The sequence below is a fragment of the Gymnoscopelus braueri genome, assembly GCF_963280865.1.
Source record: "Gymnoscopelus braueri genome assembly, chromosome: 11".
In the NCBI taxonomy this organism is placed as follows: domain Eukaryota; kingdom Metazoa; phylum Chordata; class Actinopteri; order Myctophiformes; family Myctophidae; genus Gymnoscopelus; species Gymnoscopelus braueri.
The window spans coordinates 23,400,219-23,426,371 of record NC_137613.1 but is presented as its reverse complement, the minus strand read 5'-3'; the positions used below and the strand labels follow the sequence as shown (position 1 = coordinate 23,426,371).

Sequence of the window (26,153 nt, the reverse complement as noted above, 5' to 3'; positions counted from 1 at the left end):
AGCATTGGATAGATATCCAAAGTCTGGGGCACAACTATTGAAAAGTGATCAATGCATGGCAGGGGCTCTCCGGTGTCTCGCAGAGTAAAAGGCCTGGGCATACCCCATAAATAAGGCTATGGTCCTTCCCGCAGCTTGCCTGGGTTTGAATCAGATCTGAGGCCCTTGACTGCACGTCATCCCCCTCTTCTCTCCTTACTTTCTTGTGTCTGTTCACTTTCTTTATCTATCTATACATTCCACAAATCTGTCTGTCACATATCTGGAGAACGTCCAACAAATTGCCTTCACACCATTAAGTATGTGTATTGCTGATGGCCCAACGGAGTGTATGTGTAGTGTGAAGTTGGAACCAGCGTGCACCACAATTTCAGGCAAAGTAAATGCAAAGAAAAATGCGTACACCGAAAATTGGGGGGGGGGGGGATTACATAAAATGTGTGACGGACATTAATTGACCAAGCACAGACTTCTGGTACAGCTCATCCAATCAGAGGCTTCCTTGGACCTTTTTCTCCGGTAAAACCCACACGGTGGGTTGACCATGTGAGACACATAAGGGGCTGCTCTGGTTCTGAACATTCTATATTATTGCATAGAAAGAAAGGTGAATCTCCACTTCCAGTGCAAACATTACAAATGCGGGATGTCCCAAGTTTCGGCTCATGAAGAGGATTTCTCTGACATGTTTTTCCAAGAGCAAATCCTCAGCATGTGTAGATTCATTCATTTTTCCCATGACACCGAAATGACTCAGCTGGTGGCGCTTCTTTTGAAGCGTGTGGAAATGTGGGTGCCGTGTCCTCCTGTGCAAGGCAAGCTGAGGTTGGCTGAAACTGAAGTGATGGGAACACGCACGTTCATTAAAGTCGTTTATCCATTCACGCCTTGACACACACCCATCCTCTTGACACACACACGGAAACACCCAGAGACGTTGTCAGTAGAGCAGAAGGCCCATCACAGGTGCAGGTGTATCTATGCATAGCATTTCTGTCTGATCTCCCCACAGCATTTCCTGACAGCTTCACATGGATTATATTATGTGGCAATGTAATCGGCAGCAAACGCGTAAGGTGGTCTTAAAAAAGGATCCAAGGATACAAACACTAAACATTGTCATTAGTTGCTATAAAGTATTTCAGGCTGTTTGTTAAAGGATGAAACGGCAGTGGATTTTCGAGTTGTCTTGAGTCTTTGTTTACTGACTTGTGACTGGAGAGGAATGAGGCAGGAGGAGGAAGCTACGGCAAATGAGATTGTGATGCATAATTAGAAAGCCAAGTTCTGAGGTTTTCTCCATGGACTCTTATCTGTGGCACACTTGAATGTACAATATCTAGATTAAGTGTTTATGATTCTTCACAGAATAATGTTAAATAGTAAAGAATACTAAATGGAATTGCCTGTGCAGCTTATTTAGGCTAATTGTGTATGATTCTGCACAGACTATTATTAAATAAAGAATAGGAAATGTAAGTTACATTAGCTAGTTGGATTTAAAGTTCATTTCAGTAGTCATAACATTGTTGGTCTGTAAAGAATGCATAAGGATAGACAAATACTATATTAAAAGTAGCAGGCCTAATTGAAGGTAGGGTAAGTGATATTTCTTAGTTAAAATAAGTGTTAAATATCTCTATTCTGATATTAAATGCTATAGTGTTTGTTCAGTAACAGGGGTATCCCTGTTTCTCCAGCTCTTTAGTAAACAGAAAATGCATTTTCAGGTTGGAATACCATTACCAATTCTATCCAATCAGGAGAGTACGATACAGGATAAACAAGTGAAATATGGATGTAATGACACCCAGTTCTAAATTTGTCTGCTAATTTCTTGAACACTATAACATTTAAGCTGATAAATGGGTACTCTCTCCCGATGGCTGAAATTGGCAACCTATCTGAAAATGTACTTTGTTTAATAAAGAGCTATTTAACCTTTTAACAAAAACCTTTTTGTTTTAACCAAAGAAATATAACTTACCCTGCCTTTTTTTATGGTGAACAACACCATGCTATTTAGCAAGCCTAATTAATGTTGAACATCATGAAATCAATCCTGCTTGGCCATAATTATGTTCACATACAGGATTACATTCTATCATCATTTAATTAAGATGAGCAGAAGTCTGAGTGGTTCAAAATTGAAAGGGGGGAAGTTGGCACACTGCATATTATCTTGATGTATAGTATTTCGACAGAGTGGATAGTGTTTTTTTTTGTGGTGTGAGAAGCACTATGGGAGTGTGACAGAGTTGTATGAGGACACAGCGATCCTGAAAGTGCAGCGTGAGAGTGAGGGACAGAACCTTGTGCTAAACGTGAGTTTACAACCATTTTATAATGTACAGTAAGAATAAAAGTTCTCGGTCCTGGTTAATTGAACAGTTATTTATGCTTGTTACCCCCGCCTCACCATGACAAAGTGTGTCAGACACAAGGTATTTTTCTTTCTTTCTGTGAAGCTCTCAAATAACTGGCCTGGTATGAGTGACCCACTGTTGACTGACCCATTTCTTTCTAGCAGCCAGTTGAGTCAGGTTGACTTCTCTCTGACTCCATTGAGTTAAATGTCTCTTGTGAGTGCATCTCTTGTCTCTTTGGCACATGGTGTCCGAACTAGACTTGTTTGTGCCACAGCAGTCTTCCTCGTTGGCAAATTAGATTATAGTGCAAACTGCTTTAATGATAATTGTGCAGGGTGTTGTGCTGTACAGACTGCTGTTGAGGTAGTGTAGCTGGTTGTTCCCCAGGCAAAATGGCTAGTGAAGAGACATCTTGAGTAGGGCCTGACCGATGATTTTGGGGCTGATTAGGCCTGTCACATTCATTACATAATCACTTTATTTTTTTTGCAAAATACATTCCGCGTGAGAAAATTTCATTTAGAAAAATAGTGGAAATGGACGATCTACAAGCTCAAAATTGTGACGCGTTTTGAGCTTGCAGATCTACAAGCTTGGCCGATCTACAAGCTCAAAATGTGACGCGTTTTGAGCTTGCAGATCGCCTATATCCACTATTGTTTTTAAGTATAAAGTTATTAAATTATGTAAGTTATTTGTCATATCTGCCCTGTGCACCTTTTGTTTACGAAGCCTAAAAGCCAAACAGAAATTCGTTTTTTATTCATAATATTCCAATGACGACAATTAAATCGTTGATCGCTATTATTCGAGCGACGATTAATCGTCAAACATTTCGTAATTGTGACGGCCTTAGGGCTAATGCAGATATATTGTCCCATGTTCTATCCTGTATATGTGACGTGTGTAAAAGAAGTGGAACATCGGCTGATAACGAAGAATAGACCATTGGCCGATAAATCAGTATTGAGAAAAAAAACTAAATCCATACGATATTGGTTGGGCCCTACTCAGGTCTCCTTAACTACCCATTTGACAGAGGGATAATTTCATTCAGCTGTTTTTTTTACAGATGAATGCAAACTGATTATGCAAAATAATTGCGATTAGCTGAAATAATTGATCGGGTGATTATGTAATAATTGTCACAGGCCTAGTCAACATACAGTAGCAGGAGGTATCACATCATCAGGTGCAAGTCTTATGCATAGCATTTCTGTCACATTACCCCACAGCATTTCATGACGCATTTCACAGTACGGTGTGTAGCGGTGAAAGCGGCAGCAAGCACTACATTGTAATTGGTTGTTATAAAGTATTTAGTAAGTTTGTTGAAGGGTGAAACGGCAGTGGATTTTCCGGTTGTCTTGAGTGTTTCTCGGCATGTTTGTAGCAGCTTCCTTCTGCCTCATTCCTCCCGAGTCACAAGTCTTGGTTCAAATGAGATTGTGATGCATTATTACAAAGCCAAGTTCTGAGATTTTCTCAGAACGGAAGAGAGATGCTGTTTTTCCAAGTGCTCATGGGGGAAAACTTTGGGCCACTGCTCTAGTGTATATGCAAAGTGTTGAGACAACTTGTTGCACTATAATAAAACATATAAAAAAAAGAATTTACAAAAGAAATGTGTGTGTGTGGTGGGGGGGTTTGACAGATATGATCTATCTGTGATAGGCCAATATCGGTCAGGCCCTAATTTAAGTAAATCTGAGTAATTGAGTTTTTGACATTTGTAGAATTTTGACAGCATTGCGGCTCCCTGCTGGGCCTGGCCCTGATGCAGTTTTCCAGTATACAACTTTTTCCAGTATAAATTTTTTTTAGGCTCTTGACACATTCTGTACTATTGTGTGCAGTCATTCTAAGCCTGACATATACTTAGTTTTGCACCGGTGTGTCTCATCCGAAAATAGCTGATATACAAGCTCACAGCGGGTCCCAGCTCAACGCGTTGTGATATGTAGATGGGCTATTTTTGGTGCATGACACCACGCTCAATGATGTACAAATCAAGCGTCAGTCTCCGGCCGTATTGCTCTCCAGAGCCCACGTTGGATTATAGGGTTATGCAATAAGACAAACAGGATGGGGATATTAATGTTAGCCCTAGTGGTGCAGGATTATCAGTCGACAAACCGAGACGGCTGAAGGATGATTATAGTGACTCCAGAAAAAGCTATTCCTTCTGTGGGAAGAACTGGGTTAGTGTATTGTGTTCTATAAACCCAGAATTTAGACTTTAGTGGTACAGTAGTTGTTAAGTATGGAGCCAAATGTAGGCTATTGTTTATGGTTCATGGAAGGCAAGACAAATGTTCATCTACAGTATATAATGACATGCCCAAAATAAGGGACGACTTGCAGGGTTAATGTGGTGTTTGCCTTTGCTTAAAAAGGTAGACCTTTGTTAGTCCCACGGGGGAAATTCAGTTTAATCTTCAGCAGCAGCTGATGGCTGCTCAGATGGTCATAATGAGTGCCCGGGGGTGACGATTGTCTTGCTCAGGGACACTTCTTTGTGCATACTAGGTAGTGGTGTCAAAAATAATCGAATAATCGATTAATCGCAATGTGGACATGGACAATTATGAATCGATTCACAAATGTCAATAATCGATTAATCGAATAATCGATTTTGAAAAAGAAAATATTTTTTTTTTATTGAATTCTTTTAATATATATATTTTTTAGTTTTTTAATCATGTTGCTAATTGCACAGAGAAGCAGGCAGATTTATATGTCGTTCAGTATATCTGACTGCTTGTATTGACTGATGAAAAAGTTTCCATGTTGTACAATAATATAGAAAAGTGTGATGCATTGCGATGCATCGTCGAATCGAATTATTAAAAGGTTAATTGTAATCGAATCGAATCGTGAGGGCAGTGCCAATGCACACCTCTAATACTAGGTGGACCGCGGAGAGAACCAGTGATCTTCTGACCTTCTGATTACCACCAGTCACCAGACGGCCTCGCTACTCACTAAGCCTTGCCCCCGTAATGGGAGCTTCTGTATAAACAAAATGTCGAACAGTACATTTGTCATTGACCATAATGATTTGTTTTGATCTGCTATTAAGCCAATGAGCCCTGACATGCTCGTTCAACACCCCTCCCTCAAGCGCTCTAACCACAAAGACGACAGACCCAGCTGGCATTCCTTGGCACACTGTAGCTTAATTATAGCCAGCCTCGCCCATCTCCATCCGCAAGCCTCACCCTCTCCTCACCTCTTGTGTTTGGGTACCTCCCTTTATAAACAACTCCCACTTCCATCCCTAGAAGCTAATGATGAACTGTTGAACGTACATATTGGAACAGCCTGTTTAGCAGATGTACCTTAACCTCGGGCAGGCTGACACAATGGCTCTCACTCTCGGCGAGTACGCTTTAACCACAATAAACCTGTGCTAATATTTTAGACCAATGGGTCTTAAACGTGACGTGTATGAGGCCGTGGACCCCCATTGAAAAGATTTGTTGCCATAGACCCCCCCCCCCCCCATAAGAGAAGGTCTTAGTAGAAATGGATCTAGTACAGAACTGTTTGGAGAGAGAAGAAAGGGACAATTGTCTTTCTTATACTTGATGGGAACCCCATCAAGGACCTCTGCGGGTCCCCGTACCCCACTTTGAGAACCTCTGCTTTACGCTGCATTGTATAGATTCTAAATATAAGGTGCACCACTTAGGGGTGTGTCCACAAACGTTGATCTTAAGCGCTTGCTCCCGGTTATGGACTTCACTAATGTTGGCAGATGGTCCTTAGACAAACACTTCAAAGTCTGCTACCTTTTCATGTAAAATGAGATTTAGTCTTAGAATAGCTTTTATTTATTGACCCGCTGGCTTGAAATCACTTGCTCCGTCCTAGAATTGTATTATCCCTAATGCGAACCTCATCGTCCTGAAGTTTGCATGGGTTGTTGTTTTGGGCACCTTGGGTCAACTTGGCGTGTTAAACTCTGGTTTGTTCGGAGCACCCAAAACTGTCCGCCCAGACGGCCATCTCATTTGTGGGTGCAACAAGTGGCCACTTTGTCAACCTGATTGGAACGATGTGATTGAGCCTTTCGGAAAGCATATGGCACAGAGCGGAGCTCGTATCGCCACGGTGAAAGAAGTGCTTTGTACATTCTGAGAGATGAAGATCTTTTAAGATGTGTACTTGTATCCTGTGTGTGTGTGTGTGTGTCTTGTATGAGGGACTTTGATTGGGAATGTGTGGAAGCGGTGAGGAAATCATGCAGAGTTGGTCTAATTACAGTGATGCTGGGAGCAGCCTGCAGGACTGTGCCTTGCTTGGCCTCTAGCTTGAGGACATGTAATATAATTAGTCTACCCTATTAGTCTAACTATTGTGGACTGGGTCCCACATCTGTATGTAAAATTGCACAGTTTCATAAACCCCTAGACCGCAGGGATCTATACTAGGCACCCTACTGTTTCCCTCTACACCAATGTCTTACTGAAAATGGATGATCTACACGCTAGGGTTGGGCGATATGACTTCAAATCAATATCGGGATTATTTGAAACTTTTTGCCTCTATTAACTCTGTTAACGCCATTCCAGTTGTTAGTCAAATCAAGCACAGAAGAATGCTCTATGGTAGCCAACACTAAATGGCTGACTAGTTTACCTAGTCCACAAGCACAAGACCAGCATGTCACTCTTGAACATACCACAGTTTTAGTCACTTATAACCCTATATGTACAGAATACTTTGTTGACCGGAAGGCTCTAGCCTTGTTACCTGACTTTTCTCAGAATTATTTCTTCTTTTTAATTGACTAAATCAATTAGTCTGATTAGCCACTTAAACCCTGTTTTATACTTTGTCATACAACAGTGTTGCCCAAAAATTGCAAAAATAGCCAATGTACAAGTTATTTTCGCTACATTTGAAAATTGATGATTTCATTGAAATGAATACTGTTTTATAATTAGTTTGATTAAACGTTGCAACCCTACTTTTCTCTCTACCGCAGGTGATCGAGTCTCTAGGCATCATGATTTACAAGGCCCTGGACTACGGCCTGAAGGAGAACGAGGAGCGGGAGCTGAGCCCGCCCCTGGAGCGCCTCATAGACCTGATGACCAACACCACCGAGACCGAATGCAACGATTCCTGTCCCGACGAGGGCTACGAGGCCACCGAGGAGGAGGAGGACGAGGAGGAGGGAGACGAGGGGCCCGCCGCCATCGTCCCCGGCAACGCCGTTGACAGTGTCCGCACGTATCGAGACATCATGACGGTATGTTGAGTGTCCAGGCTGAAACTGGTTGTGTCTTGGAGTTGCGTTTGGGGCGATATCCAAAATGTTGTTATAGTCATGCCACAATATCGAGATATACAATATTTTATTACGTTTAAAAAATATGAAAAATGCAATCGTGTTTTTTGTAAACCAAATATAAATTTTCAGGTTGGGATACCAATTTTGTCCAATCAGGAGAGGGAACTCAGACTTGTGTTTTTTTTTTGCTTCATCACCAATTTCACTTTGTGTGTCCTGTATGTGTCGAAGACTCCCTGAGCAATTCAATTAGCCCCCAACAGCTCCCCGGACCCTGTATTAATAGCGCCCACTGCTCCTTATAGTTAGGATGGGTAAATGCAGAGGACAAATTTCACTTAAATGTAGTTACAAAAAAGAATCAAAGGAGTGGAGACTAAATTATTTGTGATATTGGGGAAATATCCCCTTTAAATATATAAAGAGTGGGAAAATATCGCAAAACCTTTTATTATTCAATATTAGCCCAAGGCTACTTAGAATCTAATCTAAAAGCTGAGCACATTGCTCAACTTTAAATTAATCATAATTAAAATTCTGATTAGCCTGCGGCCCTGGAAGGAAATGAGAGCTCAGCATGTCAGTCTCCCTCGGTTAGCCCTCACGCCTGTTTTATGCTTCCTTGTACAACTGTGTCACACGGCGATAATGGCTGATCTACAAGCTCACGACGTTGCGATGCAATGTGTGGTAGGCCTGTAGATCGGCTTTTTTTTAAAGAAATTGGAAAAACATCCACCTATAATTAGGGATGGGAATCTGAATGGAATCAATTCCGAAGTTATTGAGAATCGCAAATCAATACGTTTTTGGCTTACCGGTATACATTTTCTTATCAATTCTAGCAGGGCATAACGTGACGTCATGTCTCGACTCTCGAGAGATCAGTCATGTCATTGAAATCAAATAACTGGCACAAACATAGGTAATTCTAATAAAGCTTCTGTTGAATTTCTTGCGCAACAGTGAAGCAAAATGCACATGCAAGCCCTTAAATTCATGTTCCTTGTTTTACCAGCTACCGATGGCTACCAACAGCTACCAATAATAGAAACGGCTACCAATAATAGAAAAGGATTGATAAAGGGATCAACAAGGAAACTGATCGATAAGGGGATCCAAATCGATAACTATTCACAATCCCCATCCCTACTGATATGCCCAAAATAAGGGCCCACAAGGGTGTTCTACACTCCAAACTGAATTCATCTCTTCTGAATCATGGGACTTTAGTTCTAGCTCTGTAAACGCACAGGTATTTGGGGAATGGGCTTAGAAACTCTTATGCTCTGATCCTCTCATCATAATGATGATGAACCCCAGCGTATAGCCTGGTATGTAACGCAAGCACTAAAGCCTGTTTGCGTCTCTAGCCTGGTTTCGTTCAGCTCCTTAAAGAACCACAACAAGCACTGGATTTAGTGTGTATTACATGTGGTTACTTACAACACGGCCGTATTGGATAACTGTACATTCTGGTCTTGTTTATTTCCGACTACTCTGCTATTCTGTCAGGTTGACATAAATTTGGAGGAGGGGGGGGGGTGGGGGGGGATCCACTGAAGCTTGAGGCTGAAAGAACATGCAAACACAAATGTTCTGCAGAGACCGGAATAGTGAGATGATTTTAAAATGTAGAGAGATATGCTTGTTGTCGCTGTCATGCCCATGTTGATCAGTCTGTCCCGTTGAGTTATGTCGCTCCTCAACGATTAATTGTCATCATAGAGACGTAGATTAAATGGTGTCAGCATAATAGAATGCATTTTTTCCATGTTTGGTGGTATCATTATATAAGCACCAGTTATTTACCTGGTCAAATGTTACAATAAACCAGTTTTACTCTCAGTATCAGTCTGAATAACCCCTGTTTTAACCGCTTTAGCCCCACATGCCCAAAATTGGTACTACAGGTTGAAAGTGGTTAATGTTATCTTCTGGTCCCCAATTCACTCGATGATGAAGATCTGCATACTTAGCAGGAGGAATGGAAACCGCCACTATTTAGCAATTTAAACCTGACTACTACCTGGTTTCATGTTACCTGTGAATTTCCCCTGAACGTCTGAGAAGGAAGACGACAGTTTTGCTGTGTCAAAACATTCCTGTGGCGGGCCCAACCCTGGAGGTTGGAAAAGAAATGTCATTGGCCCGGTTTCGCCCCATTGTTGCTGAAGATAATGATGGGTGCCGTCTTGTTTGTTTTCGTTGTCACAAAATACCGTGAAGGTCAGGGATTAATACGGAGGTCAGCTCGCTATCCAAAGATGCTGCAACTGGCTGATCCGGTTCTCCTCACCGCTGAGGAGACTTAGTTATGTTTGATGTGAAATCAACTCGGAAGGGAAAGGAGTATTTTTATGGTTCCCAGGGGAGGGGAAATTGTTTTTAAATCCTCATCCAGTTGATGGCTGCTCGGATGGTTATGATGAGCCAGGGCTGTCAACTTTCCTCAAATTATATTTGAATATTGGTCTTAAAAATTGGCAGATATTCAAATATATTCGATTATTATTATAAAAAAATATTTTTTTTTTGACAGAAACAATACAAAAAACAATGTATCGAGTGCTCTGATCCAATAAAACATATCTTGTTTGTTTTTATAACTTGATACATTGTTTTTTTGTATTGTCCCTGTCAAATATATAAAACATTTTAATATTTGAATATTAATTTTCATATTCGAATATACATATTTTCCCCATATTCGAGGAATATTCGAAATTCGAATATTAATTCACCAGCCCTATGATGAGCACATTGGGGGGTGGGGGGGATAAGTGTCTTGCTCATGGACTTTTCAACACTGTCTTGTACTAGGCGACCACGTGGTTGAACTGACTCTAGGCGAGCAGGTGGTCTAACTGACTACCTGATTCCTAGAGTTGATCTTTGCACAATAATCTACATCATGCCCCCCCTCCCAAACAGATATGCTCGTCCCACCTACCCAGTCCGTCAGACGCCCCCAACCACTACCAGGCGGTGTGCCGTGCACTGTATGCCGAGACGAGGGAGCTCCGCACTTTCCTGGAGAAGATCAGGAGCGCCAAGGAGGTGAGAGATGCACACACTATCAAAGACTACGGCACAGCAGTAGATATGCACAGCAGTCTAAAAATGGACCTAAGCCAGATGTATACTCCCATGCACGCTGAAAGTAGCCGATCTACATGCTCACATGTCGTCACATCGCAAGCTGGTAATACCAGTATTTTATGCACGCAGCACCATCGTCTGGTGATTTAAGAAAATGCCCAAATTTGGATAATACAGATTTGTCTTAGATGAATGACGTCACATGAAGGCCGAGATCCACATTGGAGCCACGCCGTTCAAGATCTACATGACTTTTTTTTCCATTTAATTTAGTTCTGTGTTCACATTCAGTTACTATATTTGCTTCTCATTCTTACATGATCAAATCCAGATAACCATGACAATGAATTATACCTTGAACATTAGACCCAGTCGCAGTGCTAGACCTTATCACCCAACGTCACCATCACAATAGCTGTCGAGTGAGATAGCAGAGCTCGGTATGGAACAAACTGAAAGTGACAAGGGAAGGTAGACCTGTGTCTTGGAAAAGCACACAGTAATTACCCCATTCCAATTTTTTTCACTTAGAGAGTGAAATGAATGCTGAGGATTTGTTTCTTGGACACTGCTGAGAAAATAATTATAATAATGAAATGTTATTTGTTATGTTGTGCCCATTATCCGAAAATAAAAAAAACTGAACTGAACTGAATGTTGAGGATTTTGCCGTGTACATAGCAGCAAGCACAGAGTTCCTTCCCTCAGGGCTCCAGGGAATGTAGATTTAATGGCAGCATAGCAGCAGTAAACTGGTTGAACTGGGTTTGTGAGACCAGCAGGCTTCCTAAATCTGGGAAATCTAATACCTAAACCTTGTGAATCTAATACGTCCCCAATAACACAAAACCACACTCTTCACGGAGAATAGTCTTCCCACAGGGTCGAGTAGCATGGCTGATTTCCACCAACACATGCCCTGTGGCAGTGGTTCCCAAACAATTGAAATTGGGCTGAAGTGGTTAATTAATAATGTATTTTTGTAATGTAAGTTTGGGTCCGGGGTAGATGGCCAAATGCATATAATTTTGGGGTCCTTGACATAGAAAAGTTTGAGCACCACTGATATAGCAACATACGTTTTTTCAGAAAACCTTTTTAAAATCGGCCTCAGGTCTTAATGGGTTAAATAAACAGACTGCAGATTGCTGTATAGTCTCCCAACATATTTTGGATTATTTCACTGAACTAGCCTGGTCTGCTCTATCTTAACCCAAGCATTCATTCACTGAACTAGCCTGGTCTGCTCTACCTTACCCCAAGCAAAACAAAAAAGACAGTCATTCTGACAGTCACTCTCCTTGTGGTGAATTAGTGAGGTGTCGTTTAAAGCTGTGGTGAGATCCATCTAGGATATCAGATACAGGATATAAATTCAGGCCAGGCCATGTCCCTTATATCACTTAAGACGGGACATGAGAAGTCCTGACATTATGCCTCAAATAACCTTATTGTAGGATTTCTGCTTATTGTCCATGGTCCCAGCAGGGTGTTGGCATGCCAACATTCAGACTCTGTTGAATGCTATGCTACATGCCTGCCTTGTTTTCACCTGTATCGGGCCGCCAGCTTGCGTCACATATTCCCATAATGACTTTTAAAGAAGGGCGTGGAATTTTGTGATTTCATAACCCATTAGGGTTGTACATTTTTTGAGAGCACAAATCCCATGACAGGAAGGCCATCACATAAAAAACAATGATTATACAGACTGAGTATAGGCATGCATTTGAGTATATTGAGACATGATCTCTGACGCAGTTGGGTTATTCTAGTATGTCTTTTATTGGGGAGATATGCGTGGGTGTATTGTTATGTTCATCATTATATGTTTTGCTTTGTGGGGTGATCAAGCCATCTTTTGTTTTGTTGTGATGTGTATTATGTGGTATAATGTTTGTTTATTTATTATTCTCTTTCTATCTACACATTTGTCCGTGTGTTGTCTTTGTTTATTTGTTTTGAAAACTTGATTCAGGGTATATCCTTCTTGCTGGAGTAAGATTGTACAATTTATTTATTTTTATATATTTTTACTTTTGATATTGACTCTGCATATTATTGTATATTTCTCTGAATCTTGAAATAAACAAAACGGTGAAAAAACAAAAAACAATGATTATAAGTCCAAAAAAATTACTTTAATTTATAACATTTATAAAACCTGGCATAACTATCAGTAAAATAAATAAACAAGCTGGCTATTTCACAACAAAATATATATTATTTTGTGAAATAATTAATTTATATCATACACTCGCCCCTGGATCTGTCAGTCACTGGATTCATTTGAAGACGGGATGTTGAGGGAATGAGTTAAGAATTCACGATCTCAACAAAAGAAACAGGACATATACTTTTTTGAAGGGTCACAAGGCCAAAGTGAGGGGCCACGGCGGCCATGGCCTCCATGCCCTGGGAGTGAAACTGCTTTGTCAAAGTTATGTCACCCACAGGCATTTTTTTCTTTACTATTAGAGGTTATACCTGTCTGACAAGTTAACCTAAAGGTGTGAGTAGTTGAGCGGAGCCATTTTTATGTTTGTTTGTGTGCATTCTCATAATTACATTATTTCGTGCAGCTCAACTAATGAAATGAAGAATATATCTTTTTATGACTACCTTTCTTAATGCGTAAAATACATGGGGACATGTAGGATATAAAACATTTTCCTAATCTTTTTTTTTTTATGGCCAGTTATGAATTGAAATACTCAAACTCTTCCCCACCCACCAGTATTCTTTTGTTCCTCAGAATGTATTTACATTTCAGTTAGTATGCAGGCTGCATTGTGATAGTAGTACATGCTTAGACCATGTGTACAGTAGGTGCTGGGTACATGGCAAAATCTAGTAAATGGTACTTTTTACAACTCTCAGATAAATTAACAGTGAGGATTTCATTATGTACTGTATGACTGCTGCAGTGTGGAGTCACCCTTATACACTTATGTAACGTATGGTTGCAAAAGTCAGTGGAACCTATTTAGGTCACCATAAGGAGATTAAAATACAGGGCAGAGGCCAACTGTACTGAATGGTCCCGTATACTCGTTAATACATAATCATATAATAACTAGCGTAGGATTCAGGAAATCCTGTTTAGGCCACATTCCAATGTGTCTGTTTTACTTCATCGCTTGTTGCGTAGTCATGGTGTCATAGATTTTTCTCCTTGATTGAAAACTTTATTAGGCAGAAATGTAAACGGCATGAGGTACAGTCAGACATTAAGGCTAAAAGTATAACACAAAAAGTCCTGGGGACTTGTTTCCATTGTGGTCCTATGTATTCAAATCATCAACCTAGCATAAAGAAATAACGCAGTCATTCATGTCATCAACAAATACAAAACACTATGTACAAAGGAGAAAAGGGAAAAACTTCAGCAGTGAATGACACCTCCTTTTCTTTTAAATAGCTCTTCTCTTCGCACCAATATTTTTCAGCTCTATAAATAAATAGAATCCCTCCGTTGAGAAGTGTGTGGGCGTCTTGGTGAGAACAAAATGTGCGTTTGCCAAGGCTGTATGACGGTGTGAATGAATGGAGATAAGATGGGTGACTGGAGGCAGAGCGTCATATGGGAACTGCAGTGTTGAGCTGTCAGTGAGCTGGTGAATCCAAACATAACGGTGGTTTCATAGCAGAGTTGAGCTTGCATGGCTGTGTTCAGCCTGCGTGACCGTGACAGAGTTACATACATGAGCCTGATTCATTCTTAGTCATACGATGTTTGTTGTCCCGCAAGCTCACAACGCGCAATATTTTCATATAAATTTGGCAATAAATGCAACTAATTATGGGACTTAGAGGAGCTCAATGGGAGCAGTTACTGTAGGGAAGCAAGCTTGTGTGACTGGATCCGTGGGATTGGTGAGAACAGTCGGGGTGGGATAAGTGACTCATTGCTCTCCCTCACCTCAGAAACTGACACTGTTGTCTTTGAGCACACCTCTTAATCCCAATTGTAATTTAGTGGATCTTCTGACTAGATGACAGTGGTGGATCTGGGTGGTACTGGACAGCTCCCAGTGGCCAACAGAAGTGTGTGGTTGTACTGGGCAGCTCCCATTGGCCCACAACAGTAGAAGAGTGTGGTTGTACTGGGCAGCTCCCCCTGGTTCAAATCCTGGGTAGGACATGCCATGGAAGAGATGCCCTGACTTGTAGCTAAGTAGTAAGTACACTAAAAGTAATGTACTTGAGTACAATTTTGTGGTACATTTACTCAACTTGAGTATTTCCATTTTTTGATACTTTAAATGTCTACTGTATAACATCTCAGAAGCAGATATGGTACTTTTTCCTACACTAAAATTATTTGACAGCTTTAGTTACTAGTTACTTTGTAGATTCAGACTTTGTATTTCAAAACATACATTAACCATTTTAGCCCTATTTGATACTTCGAAAATAGCCTAAGCTCACAACATGTCACAGACCTTGTAAATCTGTTATTTTCAAAAGGTTTGTACTGTACTTTCGTACTTTGACATTGCTACTTAGTAAAAAAATCGAAGTACTTTCATCACTGAAGTAAACACGGTAAACTCCGGAGTGATAATTTAACTCGGTGCACAAATGGACCCAGAGGGTTTCAGAGTTAGAAATGAATAGATTAACACCCGAGTATTTTACTGCGTAGCTGAAGAAAGTGGCAGCAGCGAATCCTCAGGGCTTCCTTCTTTTTGATCTGAGGGTCTGGCGTGGATCATGTTTGATTCATCTGGCCTAAAATAACTGTTTGATTAGCTAGGCCTCTAGACAACATGCGTGGAATAGCTTCTGTAGCAGAAAGTGAAACCTCTGCAGTATTTCCGTGGTGGCGGGGCTTCTGACGCGGTCTCTGACGGATGTGCAGCCGTCTTCGTCTGTCTCCTGGACACTGATCTATAAAACATACGGTATGATGACAGTACTGCTAAACCTGCTGAAAGGTGGATGGGGCTGGCTGAATGTCTTCACGTCCATGCCCCAGTGCCTACAGTATGTTTGATCATCGAGTGACGTATTACTCTAAAGGTCTGTACACACTGGGAGCGTTTATCCTGTGGCATTAATTTGCATTGATTTAAGCTGCCGTTTGTGTTGGGGTACATGAACACTGAGACGGAATTATTTTTCGAAACGAGATAGATTTCTCAGCGCAAATAAAATCCACCGTATGAATGGAGGATTCACCAAAATAAAAGTCTGTGTAATAATGGGGTCACATTTTCATATCATTTATTTGCGTTGCTCCTGGCGTGTAATGATCTTTTTAGGTTACATTTAGTATGTAACATTTTTATCAGGAGACAAGTGCAGCTACAGAGCAGGACAGGTCTTGTAGAGATGTGATTTTCAACTTCTGTTCATTTCAAGGACCCACAGTTTTGTATATGTATTGGGCCACAGACGTGTGATGTGATTTTTATCTCTGAAGATTTTTACACTGTAGGTTGGGGTCCCAATGTTAATTTAACTTGAGCTTACAGGTTCATTTGATTCCACTTGTACAGTCTCGGTGTTACTGATCCAAAAGGGTCCATTTGTGTCCCAACTATGAATTATTTAGCTGGGGACCCCCTGGAAACCCCTCAAGGACCCTGCCCTGGGGGTCACCGAACCCCACAACAGTACAGCTAGCTGGTACTGTTGACGCGCTACAGAGAGGACTTGGCAGAAAGACAGACACTAAAAGCAGTCATTAGTCGGCCATTGATTTCTGCCCCCAGCCCTAGCTCAGTGTTGTCCCCATCAGATGGGTCCAGGCGGATATCAGAAACTAAAAGCCATATCGATTGACAACCATGCCAGATGTCACGGTCAGATGAGGCGAAACTCTGGTCACTAATGTTTTGCCCTTTCCAGCACCGTGTCAATGTCATGATGATATTGAAACCACTTAAAGGTCCTCACGCACAGGGGGTGTTTATTTTTTGCAATTAAATAATACAATTAAAATATATGTTTCAAAATGTTTGTCATGAGTACATCTACACGCAGCACTAATATTATGTGGTGATAAAGCGACGCAATTTTGATTCGGAATGAGGTTGATTTTTCACTGAATAAAGGAATCAAGCCTGTATGAAATGAGGAATCGACTATATGAATAGTTTTGATGTGAAATACTCTGGTGATTTCAGTATCATTTGTTTGTCAATGACCCTGCAGTGTAAAGACCTTAAGTTATATTTCAAAATGAGCAAATAGCTGATCTACAAACTCATCACACATTGTGAGCTTGTAATTTGGCTATTTTATTATATTCGTCTATAATGACACGCAAAAACTGTCGGATGTCAGGTTGAAAGGGTTTGATTTGATGGTTTCTGTTTGTTTGTCCTTCCTCTGCCCGTGCAGTAGGGCAGTTCACCTTTTCTAACCTTCCTCTCTTTCTCTGGGATGGCTGGGTAGAACCTGAGGAAGATGGAAGTTCACACGCGGGGTGAGCCTGTTCAAGACCTCGACGAGCTCCAGAATGCTGATTGGGTAAGGGAGACCTCATCGTTATGCTAAACGTACGACTCTCCTCGATACTTGTTTCAGTGTGAAATGCATAATTTCTGCCGGCCAACATAATCGTTTGAGCTATGAACTAGCCGCAAAGGGCCACTATCATGATTGTCAAAGTTGTCTCTTTGTTGTATGGTAAATGATGCATTTATATAGCACCTTTATCCAAAGTGCTTTACAATGTGCATTACAGTTCACCCATTTTCACACAGGAACCTTCCAATTCTCAAGCGGCCGCTCTACCTCCTGAGCCACTGCCTCCCCACTGCCGCTAATGTTCCGTTAGCAGTCATAACACTGAGAAAACCATTTTTCCCTAGTGATGTCACTGATGAATGTTAAAACCTGGGAACGAGGTTGATTATACTGTGATAACCATCAACAGCGAACTTAAATGCACATAAAAAAGCTTGACAGTGTCCCTTTTAAGGTCGACACAAACCACCATTCTTTGGCAGCTATTTTAATGTTTCTCATCGTCTTTCAGGCGCGCTTCTGGGTGCAGGTGATGCGTGACCTGCGGGACGGCGTCAAGCTGAAGAAGGTCCACGAGCGCCAGTACAACCCGCTGCCCATCGAGTACCAGCTGACGCCCTACGAGATGCTGATGGACGACATCCGCTCTCAGCGATACAAGCTCCGCAAAGTCATGGTGAGGCTTAAGGTCTCGTTTAGGTTGCGCTGAATTTATACTCAGTCTTGCGACGGTGTCCTGCCCGGCTTCCCTCCCCACACACGGCCAATTGTGTGTTTGTAAATGCGCTCGGCCAAACTGGAAGCACCGCGGTGGATTCGAACCTCTAGTGGTGATCATTTCTAACAAATTTCCAAAGTATTTGTGCCAACCACTTCAATGAACATTAGGTTAGTAAATTACTAAGACCACTGAAGAAAAATCTCTTCCAAATAAATCCATTTAAAATCTAATTGAAAGGGATTTATTTGCTCCAAATGAGATCTTTTGCCAGCTTATTTTCTGATCTGCTTGGCAAACACAGTACTATTTGCCAAGCACATTGTGAAACTCATTTCAAAGTCGGTAACTGCAGTTGACGCATTTTGACATTTCAGCGGTTGTTTCTAAACGCAGACGTACAGTATGACCTGTTGGGCTGTATGGTTTACTGCTGCTCACAATACAGTGTTTACTACTCTGATCATGATGACAAGCAGATATCTTGCAAGTTTTCTATTCATTCATTCATTCATTCATTCATTCATTCTAACAAGTGGCTTGAGGCTAAAATGATGGAACTTTGGTCCATCAGCAGCCCAGGTCAGTTGTGTATGAGACAACAGCAAACTTGTGTTCCATGGGCTTGTTTGGTGGACTATGTGGCCAGGTTTATACTCAACAGAGTCTTCCCTCAGACCTTTGAAACCTACTGTATATCATCACTGTCGGGTGTAAACCTTGTATGTCCAAAACGGTTACTTTTCAGAGAATGTAATTTTTTTTTCTCCAATTGATCCTGGATGGTTATCATTTAGTCACAAGCTCTTAATACTTTTCCTTGGTTCAATATTTATAAAACTCAGACATTAAGTATATTTATAAAACTCTTATCACTTTGACTTTCTCTTTAAACTTTTAGAAAAATAGCAGATCTACAAGCCCACAACGCACGCTGTGAGCTTGTAGATGCGTAACTGGCTATCTTGCAACTTTTGCGTGACACACTTGTACAAAGTAGATAATTCATTTATGTAAAAAATTAAAACTAAATGAAATGTGGAGATATAATGTTCCTGCCTGACAGCTAAGATTTCCAGTAGTAGATATGATTACAAACTATGCCACATTGATAGACAAGGGTGTGGGTTGAGCTCTATGACTACGGTAGAATTTCATTGATAGTTTTATGGTAGTTGTTGTTTAAGTACACTAGAATCTAGTGGAATAGTTTGAAAAGCTCTGCTCTAGACACTAGATCAGAGCTTTTCAAACTATTCCATGCCAAGGACCCCCAAATAGTCATAGCCTCTGGCTCTGGCCCCCTATTGCAAAATGGCTTAAAAAATAAGCTGATACAAACAAGCACAGTGCGTTGGGAGTTTGTGGATCTGCTATTTTAGTTAATTCTGAACATTTGTGAATGACATGCCTAAAATAGAGACGCCAGGTTGAATGTTGTTAAACTGGCACAATAATCTGAAATTAAATTTATTTATTTTATTTACATATCTATTGTTTTTTTCCCCCCATTTTCCTCTCCAATCGGCCCCACTTTAGAGGTTTGCTTTTCAGATGCCGACATGAAAATGAAAATATATATACTGTACTTCTCTTTGTATATTTGTCTAGCAGGTAAACGGAGGCATCCCTCCTAGGTTAAAGAAGAGTGCCCACGAGGTAATTCTGGACTTCATCAGATCACGGCCCCCTCTCAACCCTGTGAGTTACACAGTACACACGCACACACTCTGATCATTTGCTGCTTTAAAGGTGCTTTAGTCTTTTTGAAACTACCCGAGCATTAATCAATTTCCACCAGAAAGGAGAAACAATAGGATTTTGTACCTAAAAATTCATATTTATTACGGGGTCCAACTGTAGTTAATCACTTATTCATTCAAATGTAACATTAAAGGAGTAGTTCACCCCAAAAATTACTTATTGTCTATCAATTACACACCCCATGAAGCCTTGAATTCATGGAGGTTCTTTGGTTTTTGTCGCATTCCTAAGCCAATAATTTGATGACTGGCGGAGGCTCAATTGAGTCTCCACTCAATTGAGTCTCCATTGAGTCTCAAACTACTCCTTTTAAAGATGTTTTTATTGTGGAAGCTACAGTAGCATCACGGTGTCCTTGGTGACAGAGCTGTCACTGACGCACAGTTGTCCCGTCCCGGCAGGCGTCTTCCCGTAAGCTGAAGCCCCGCGTCCAGCGTCCCGCCAGCCTCCACGAGCGTTTGCTGGAGGGCATCCATGCTGAGAGGAAGCTCAGAACCGTCTCCCCTGACACCATCCGCAGACACCGCCTGGGTAAGACAAACACACACGTATTACATTACAATATTTGTCTTCATCAGGCAAATATTATACTGTCAGTCAAAGGAACGTATACAAAAATCATTGGCTAATGATAATATAAAGCACCTGGGAGTCGGAAGGAGCACACCAGCTCCTTTGTGTAATACAAACATTGACATTCAGTGTCTTGATATTGTCACGTTTTCTCTAAACGTCCTTAATGATATTATTCAACATACAGTACTTTGTGTTTTAAGTATTTACTGAACTCAGACTTCTGAATAACACAGTAGTACAGCATTCCTTTCACACATGAAAGGAAGCACTTTTTTGATGCATCAGTTTAGAATTTGTCATGCCATTAGTTAAAATATAATTGGCAATTCAATATTTAGCTCCCTTTAGTGCGCTGTATCGGTATAAAAGACACAATTTGACCTGCACACATATCACTGGTCAAAATGGTGTTAATTTAAGAGTAAATGAACTCCTGGGAGTTAAATCGGCACTCTGGATATTGCTGTGCGTTCTGCATGACGGCTCCTAACATAACCTGTCACCTGGGGACATAACCATTAACATTTAATCATACTAAACCATCGCAGTTCTGACCCCCTTCTTCCCTCCATAGCTCTGAGTCAGTCAGTCAGGGCCTTTCATAAAGTTTAAAGGGCAACTTCTCCCAAGTTTTAACCTGAATCCTATCGTTCTGTATGAGCACATGTCAGGACATGTCGTAAAATGTGAATATATCTTTTGTAGGCTGTTGGAGATATTGCAGTGCCTAGACAACGAACGCATTTTGAAGTGATTTTCACTTGTCCACCAGTGGTGGAAGTACATTTACTCAAGTACTGTATATTTAAGTACAAATTATAGGTACGTTTAATGTACTTGGGTATATCCATGCTTATACTAAATTAGTACTCTACTACATCCCAGAGGAAAATGTTGTACTTTTTACTCCACTACAATTAATGGTAGGGTAAGTGATTTTCTTTGGTTAAAATAAGTGTTAAATAGCTCTATATTCTGATAGTACTCATTGCTATCCACCTGTTTCCGCGGGAATTTACTGGAGCAAAAATCCTGTGTGGGAAACATCCTGCGGGGGGACCGGAAGTAGGAAATAGCGGCTCAGTGTGTTTACATTTGCCAGCAGAACGTAGGGGCGGGGGGCGGGGGGGGAGAGAGTCAGCGCACTGAAGTCAAGGCACAGACTCTCTCCCCATGCACCGCCCCCCCGCCCCCTTGCGCTTCAACTACATGCAAAAGGCCCGTTCGCAGTACAGCTACGTTCTGCTGGCAAATGTAAACACACTGAGCCGCTATTTCCTACTTCCGGTCCCCCCGCAGGATGTTTCCCACACAGGATTTTTGCTCCAGTAAATTCCCGCGGAAACAGGTGGATAGAGTGTTTGTTCAGTAAAAGGAGTCTCCTTGTCTCTCCAGCTCTTTATAAAACAGAAAATGCATTTTCGTTTCAGTTTCATTTCCAATTTTATCCAATCAGGATAGAGAACTCAATCAGGATATAGATTAAACAAGTGAAATTGGAAGTGATGAGAAATGAGCAGGAAAAATTGGAACTGGAACACTATAAAAATGAAGCTTAAAAATGGGTACTTTCTCCTGATTGGCTGAGATTTTGACACCTACCGGAAAATGTATTTTCTGTTTATTAAAGAGCTGGAGAGACGGGGAGACATCTGTTACTGAACAAACACACTATAGCAATGATTACTTTCAGAATATAGTGCTTTAACCTTTTAACAAAATATTTTTTGTTTTAACCAAAAAATATCACTTACCCTACCTTTTAATTCACATCTTTAGATACTAGTTAATTAGTAGTAATTCGTTTTAGGTTATTACAAAACATGCATTAACCACATAAACCCTATTTTATAATTCAGCCATTTGAAAAGGTTTGAACATTTTTGAGTAATTTTACTTACAGTATGTACTGTAAACCTAAAATTTTGAACACAGGCCTTTTTCTTGTCACAGTATTCTTATATTGTGGTATTGCTACTTTTACTCAAGTAAAAAAAAATCTGAGTACTTCTTCCACCCTCCACTGGCCTAGACAACGAGCTCTCGAGAGACGGAACACATTTAGAAGTGATTTTCACTTGTCCTACTCACAAGAGAACAGGGTAAAACAAAATTGACCTGTAAATAAGGTCCGTTTTTCCACTGGTGGTGTATAAGCGATTTATAGTCTGAAAGCACTTATAAGATTGCTGAAAAAAGCTCCCGTACGGGCTAATGTCTTTTATTGGCGTAAACTGAATTAAGGAAAGAAATCAAAATATCGATCCCCTGTTTCCGCAGTGATACGGTCTGTTGGCACGTTGTTGCAGTTGTTGGAACGGGTCAGGTTTAGATCTGTATACTGCATGGATATAGGATTAGATCTGTATACTGCATGAAGATCAGAATTGGATCTGTATACTATATGGATATCAGAATTGGATCTGTATACTACATGGAGATAAGAATTAGATCTGTATACTACATGGAGATCATAATTGGATCTGTATACTGCATGAAGATCAGAATTGCATCTGTATACTACATGGAGATCAGAATTGGATCTGTGTACTACATGGAGATCAGTATTAGATCTGTATACTACATGAAGATCAGAATTAGATCTGTATACTACATGGAGATCAGGCTTGGCTAATATTCTCAACTATGTAACCATGTAAGCCCTATATACTTTGTAGTACGACAAATAGCGAGATTTGCTATTTGCAAAGATTTTTGGGGGAAGGGAAGTCTGGGATTCTCTGCTAGAACTGTTGCCTCTGTGCTTTGATTCCAGACAAGCGATAGAGAAGATGGATGGATTTTTGGCTGTATTTGTTTTTGACAATATCCCCCAAAATCAGGACGCCAGGGTTAATGTGATTAAATGTTAAGGAATTCATACTTCATGGTCGGCCTATTCCCCAACAATGCAACCATACAGAATTCACAGGGTGTCTTTTGTTCAGGGAGTTAGGAGGGTAATATAGGTTGTTTGTTACATAAGACTTAACGGCAGAGTATTAGACTTCCCTGAAGAAATGCACACGGTTCTGCATTATGTTCTTCAGCGCATAGTTTTGCGTTTGTGCCGGACGTTTTAAAGCTGCAATCTGAAACGTAGTTTATTGAATAAAATAAAATTAATACAGTACATTAATGCTAGCCTGGTATCCAGCCTGCTTCGCTACGTTCGGCGGACTTTTTTTTCTCTCTTCGCTTCTCAGTCTGGAAAGCACCCTATTGACTCGTTTTGCAGAACTACACTGGAACTACATACAGACATGCAAAAGTGTCACTTTTCAGCTACAGTCACCTTTTTGAACCCAAATAGGGCAATTGTGTGACACCTGACCCGAAAGAAAACAACATGTTGTCACCTTTTTCACCTTGGGGCTGTTTGCATTACGTTAGGCAACGTCGTTGCTGATTGGATGTTGTTCAAACGAATGACGAATCACCACGATCACACTGTTTTTTTGTCCCGCCCCGCACCACAGACCAATCAGAAGCCACGGTTCGATTCCAGCCGTATGCCATGTCCCGCCTCCCTTGGAGATGGGGTGCTTTCCAGACTGAGAAGCGAAGAGAGAAAAAAAAAGCTCACCACTTTTTTTTTATATATATCTAGGGACACCCCCAGAATTATGTGCGGATCCCCCTGGGGGTTCCGACGCACAGGTTGAGAACCACTGAGTTAATGTAAAGTAGGGAGACTACCTCCAACCACCACAGATGTAGATCAAGTAATATTGCTTTGAGACATTTCGACTCTGGTGTAGACTCTGGCTACGCCTGGAATCCATCTGATTGAGCGTCAGAAAATCTAATTCGTAGACCCAAAAAAAAGCTTTGCAAAAAAGGATTGCAGCTTTAACCCATTAAGACTGGGAAAGCATCTGTCATTTTAGATTTTAACCACTTTAACCATTCTTTTATACTTTGGCTATTCAAAAATAGCAGATATACAAGCTCATTGCACTGCACAGAGTGCCGCGCTATGAGCTTGTAGATCTGCTATTTTTGAAAAATCATGAAAAATGTGTGCAAATCTTTGAATATATATTTTTTTAAAGCGAACATTTGTAACTCAAATCTTTGCTTCTGGGGGTCCCTGGAACAAAATATTTTGAGAGGGGGGTCCGCGACCAAATGCATATAATTTGGGGGGTCCTTGACATGAAAAAGTTTGAGAACCACTGATATAATAGCAACGTACGGTTTTCAGAAATCTGTTAAGATTTAGAAGACATTTTCAGATGCGTTCCCGGATTGAAAAATTGGTTAATAGAGGTTCTAGACATCGGCATCCATTGTTCTCTCCTTTTCTTTCCATTGCTTCTCTCCTCTTTTTGTTCTACCACGGGCCTCTTGTTCAGTTATCAGGCCTCTAAACATGCCTTACAGTTTTGACTCGTCAGGTAAAATTATTCCTGCTTTTCTTACAAATGCGTGTACTGTGTGTTTGTTTCTCTGCTGGCTGTTATTCATTTTATTTCATTCAGTCCCTACCTGAACTGCACACACACCCCTCATCTTAACATTTCACTCTCTTGTTTTGGAATGTGTGTTTGACACGAGCCACTGCAGTAACACTGCCACACGCTGGCTGCTGTGAGACATGACACCCTTCCACCCGGTTAACAGTACTTTAAAAAAATGTATTCAGTGATAATGAATAAGATAAGTGTGGTTTAGCAGAGTCTATTGCTATTCTGAGCTCTTGGAATGGCAGCTGAAATATCCTGGGACACAAGTCAAATCCTCGTTAATGTATCCATTTGTAACTCCCGAGAGTGTAATAATGGAACCAAATGGGTCCATTTGGTTCCATTTCTACACTTCTTGGTGTTAAATGAACAATCAGGATTTTACGAATGTAGTATAAGAGCTTCTCTGCCAGTGAGTCATGACTTGGAGCCAGTAGGGATGCATTGTCTGTCACTACTGCCTCTGCAGTCGACCCGCTTGTCATTCTTAATCTGCCGTCACTGTCATATGACGGGTTACGTAACGCTCCAGCTTCCCTCCTCGTGTTAACAGTCAGAACGCCACAGAAGCAATACTGCACCACTGAACATACAGTAGACACCCAGAGTCACATGACCGCAGCCAATACGTTCGGAATGATGTTTTTTGCACTTTCTGTGACCCCACAATTCCTCCTGTCTCTGCTTCCACTGTGTCTGACAAACTCCCAGAGTGTTTACCAGGCTTTCCCTGCACAAAATATGTGTGTGTGCATGCACGTGTGTGCGTGTTTCTGTGTAAAATCCAGAATCAACCGAAGCTGCTGATTCTTGTCATGACCCCACTGTAGGCTTGGGCATTCTTCGATAATATTGAATATTCTCATCATGTCATGAGTGTCAGGGTCCTACTGAAGGCTGTGTTCCTGTCCACAGGCGCAGGGAAGAGCATCAGCACACCCCAGGACCTGTTCCGTGGCTCAGGTAAATGCGTACACGTACACAGCATGCATGATGCCTCATCACACCCTGGTGCACATTTCAATTCACGCATTGATTGGACGTGTTTTGTCCTCTTCAATTTGTGTCACTGTACGTACGTGACGCATTTGTGGTGTTGAACTGAAGATATCAGTCTGATTGGCAGTATAATGGGTCCTCTTCGGGCACTGAAACATGGGCATTTCCAACAGAATCTTAGTAATTAGATTTTTAAGCTTTTGTATACAGACCTGTAATGATGTTACGTACAGGCATTATGGATAACTTGATGCTGTTGACTTTTTAAAAGGCAAATCGACGTTGTGTCCATTTACAACTCAGAATGTCCAGTAACACTTTGTGTCTATAATGTATTATAAATGTACTTTATTATAATCTACTTATAACACTAT

At 41.0% G+C, this 26,153-nt stretch overlaps 1 protein-coding gene across 3 annotated transcripts in view; it reads left to right on the top strand.

Annotated features, from left to right (window-relative positions):
- spire1a (spire-type actin nucleation factor 1a) overlaps window positions 1–26,153 on the top strand; it is a 52,762-nt gene that overhangs the window by 16,030 nt on the left and 10,579 nt on the right. For 2 of the 3 annotated variants that reach the window (XM_080441995.1, XM_080441994.1), the window contains exons 3-9: window positions 7,363–7,629; window positions 10,606–10,731; window positions 17,179–17,253; window positions 17,765–17,929; window positions 19,586–19,672; window positions 20,137–20,266; window positions 25,696–25,743. In XM_080441995.1, coding sequence (XP_080298121.1) covers window positions 7,363–7,629; window positions 10,606–10,731; window positions 17,179–17,253; window positions 17,765–17,929; window positions 19,586–19,672; window positions 20,137–20,266; window positions 25,696–25,743 — 898 coding nt within the window. Of the gene's footprint in view, window positions 1–7,362; window positions 7,630–10,605; window positions 10,732–17,178; window positions 17,254–17,764; window positions 17,930–19,582; window positions 19,673–20,136; window positions 20,267–25,695; window positions 25,744–26,153 lie in introns of all 3 variants that reach the window. The other variant, XM_080441993.1, reaches the window with a different exon arrangement.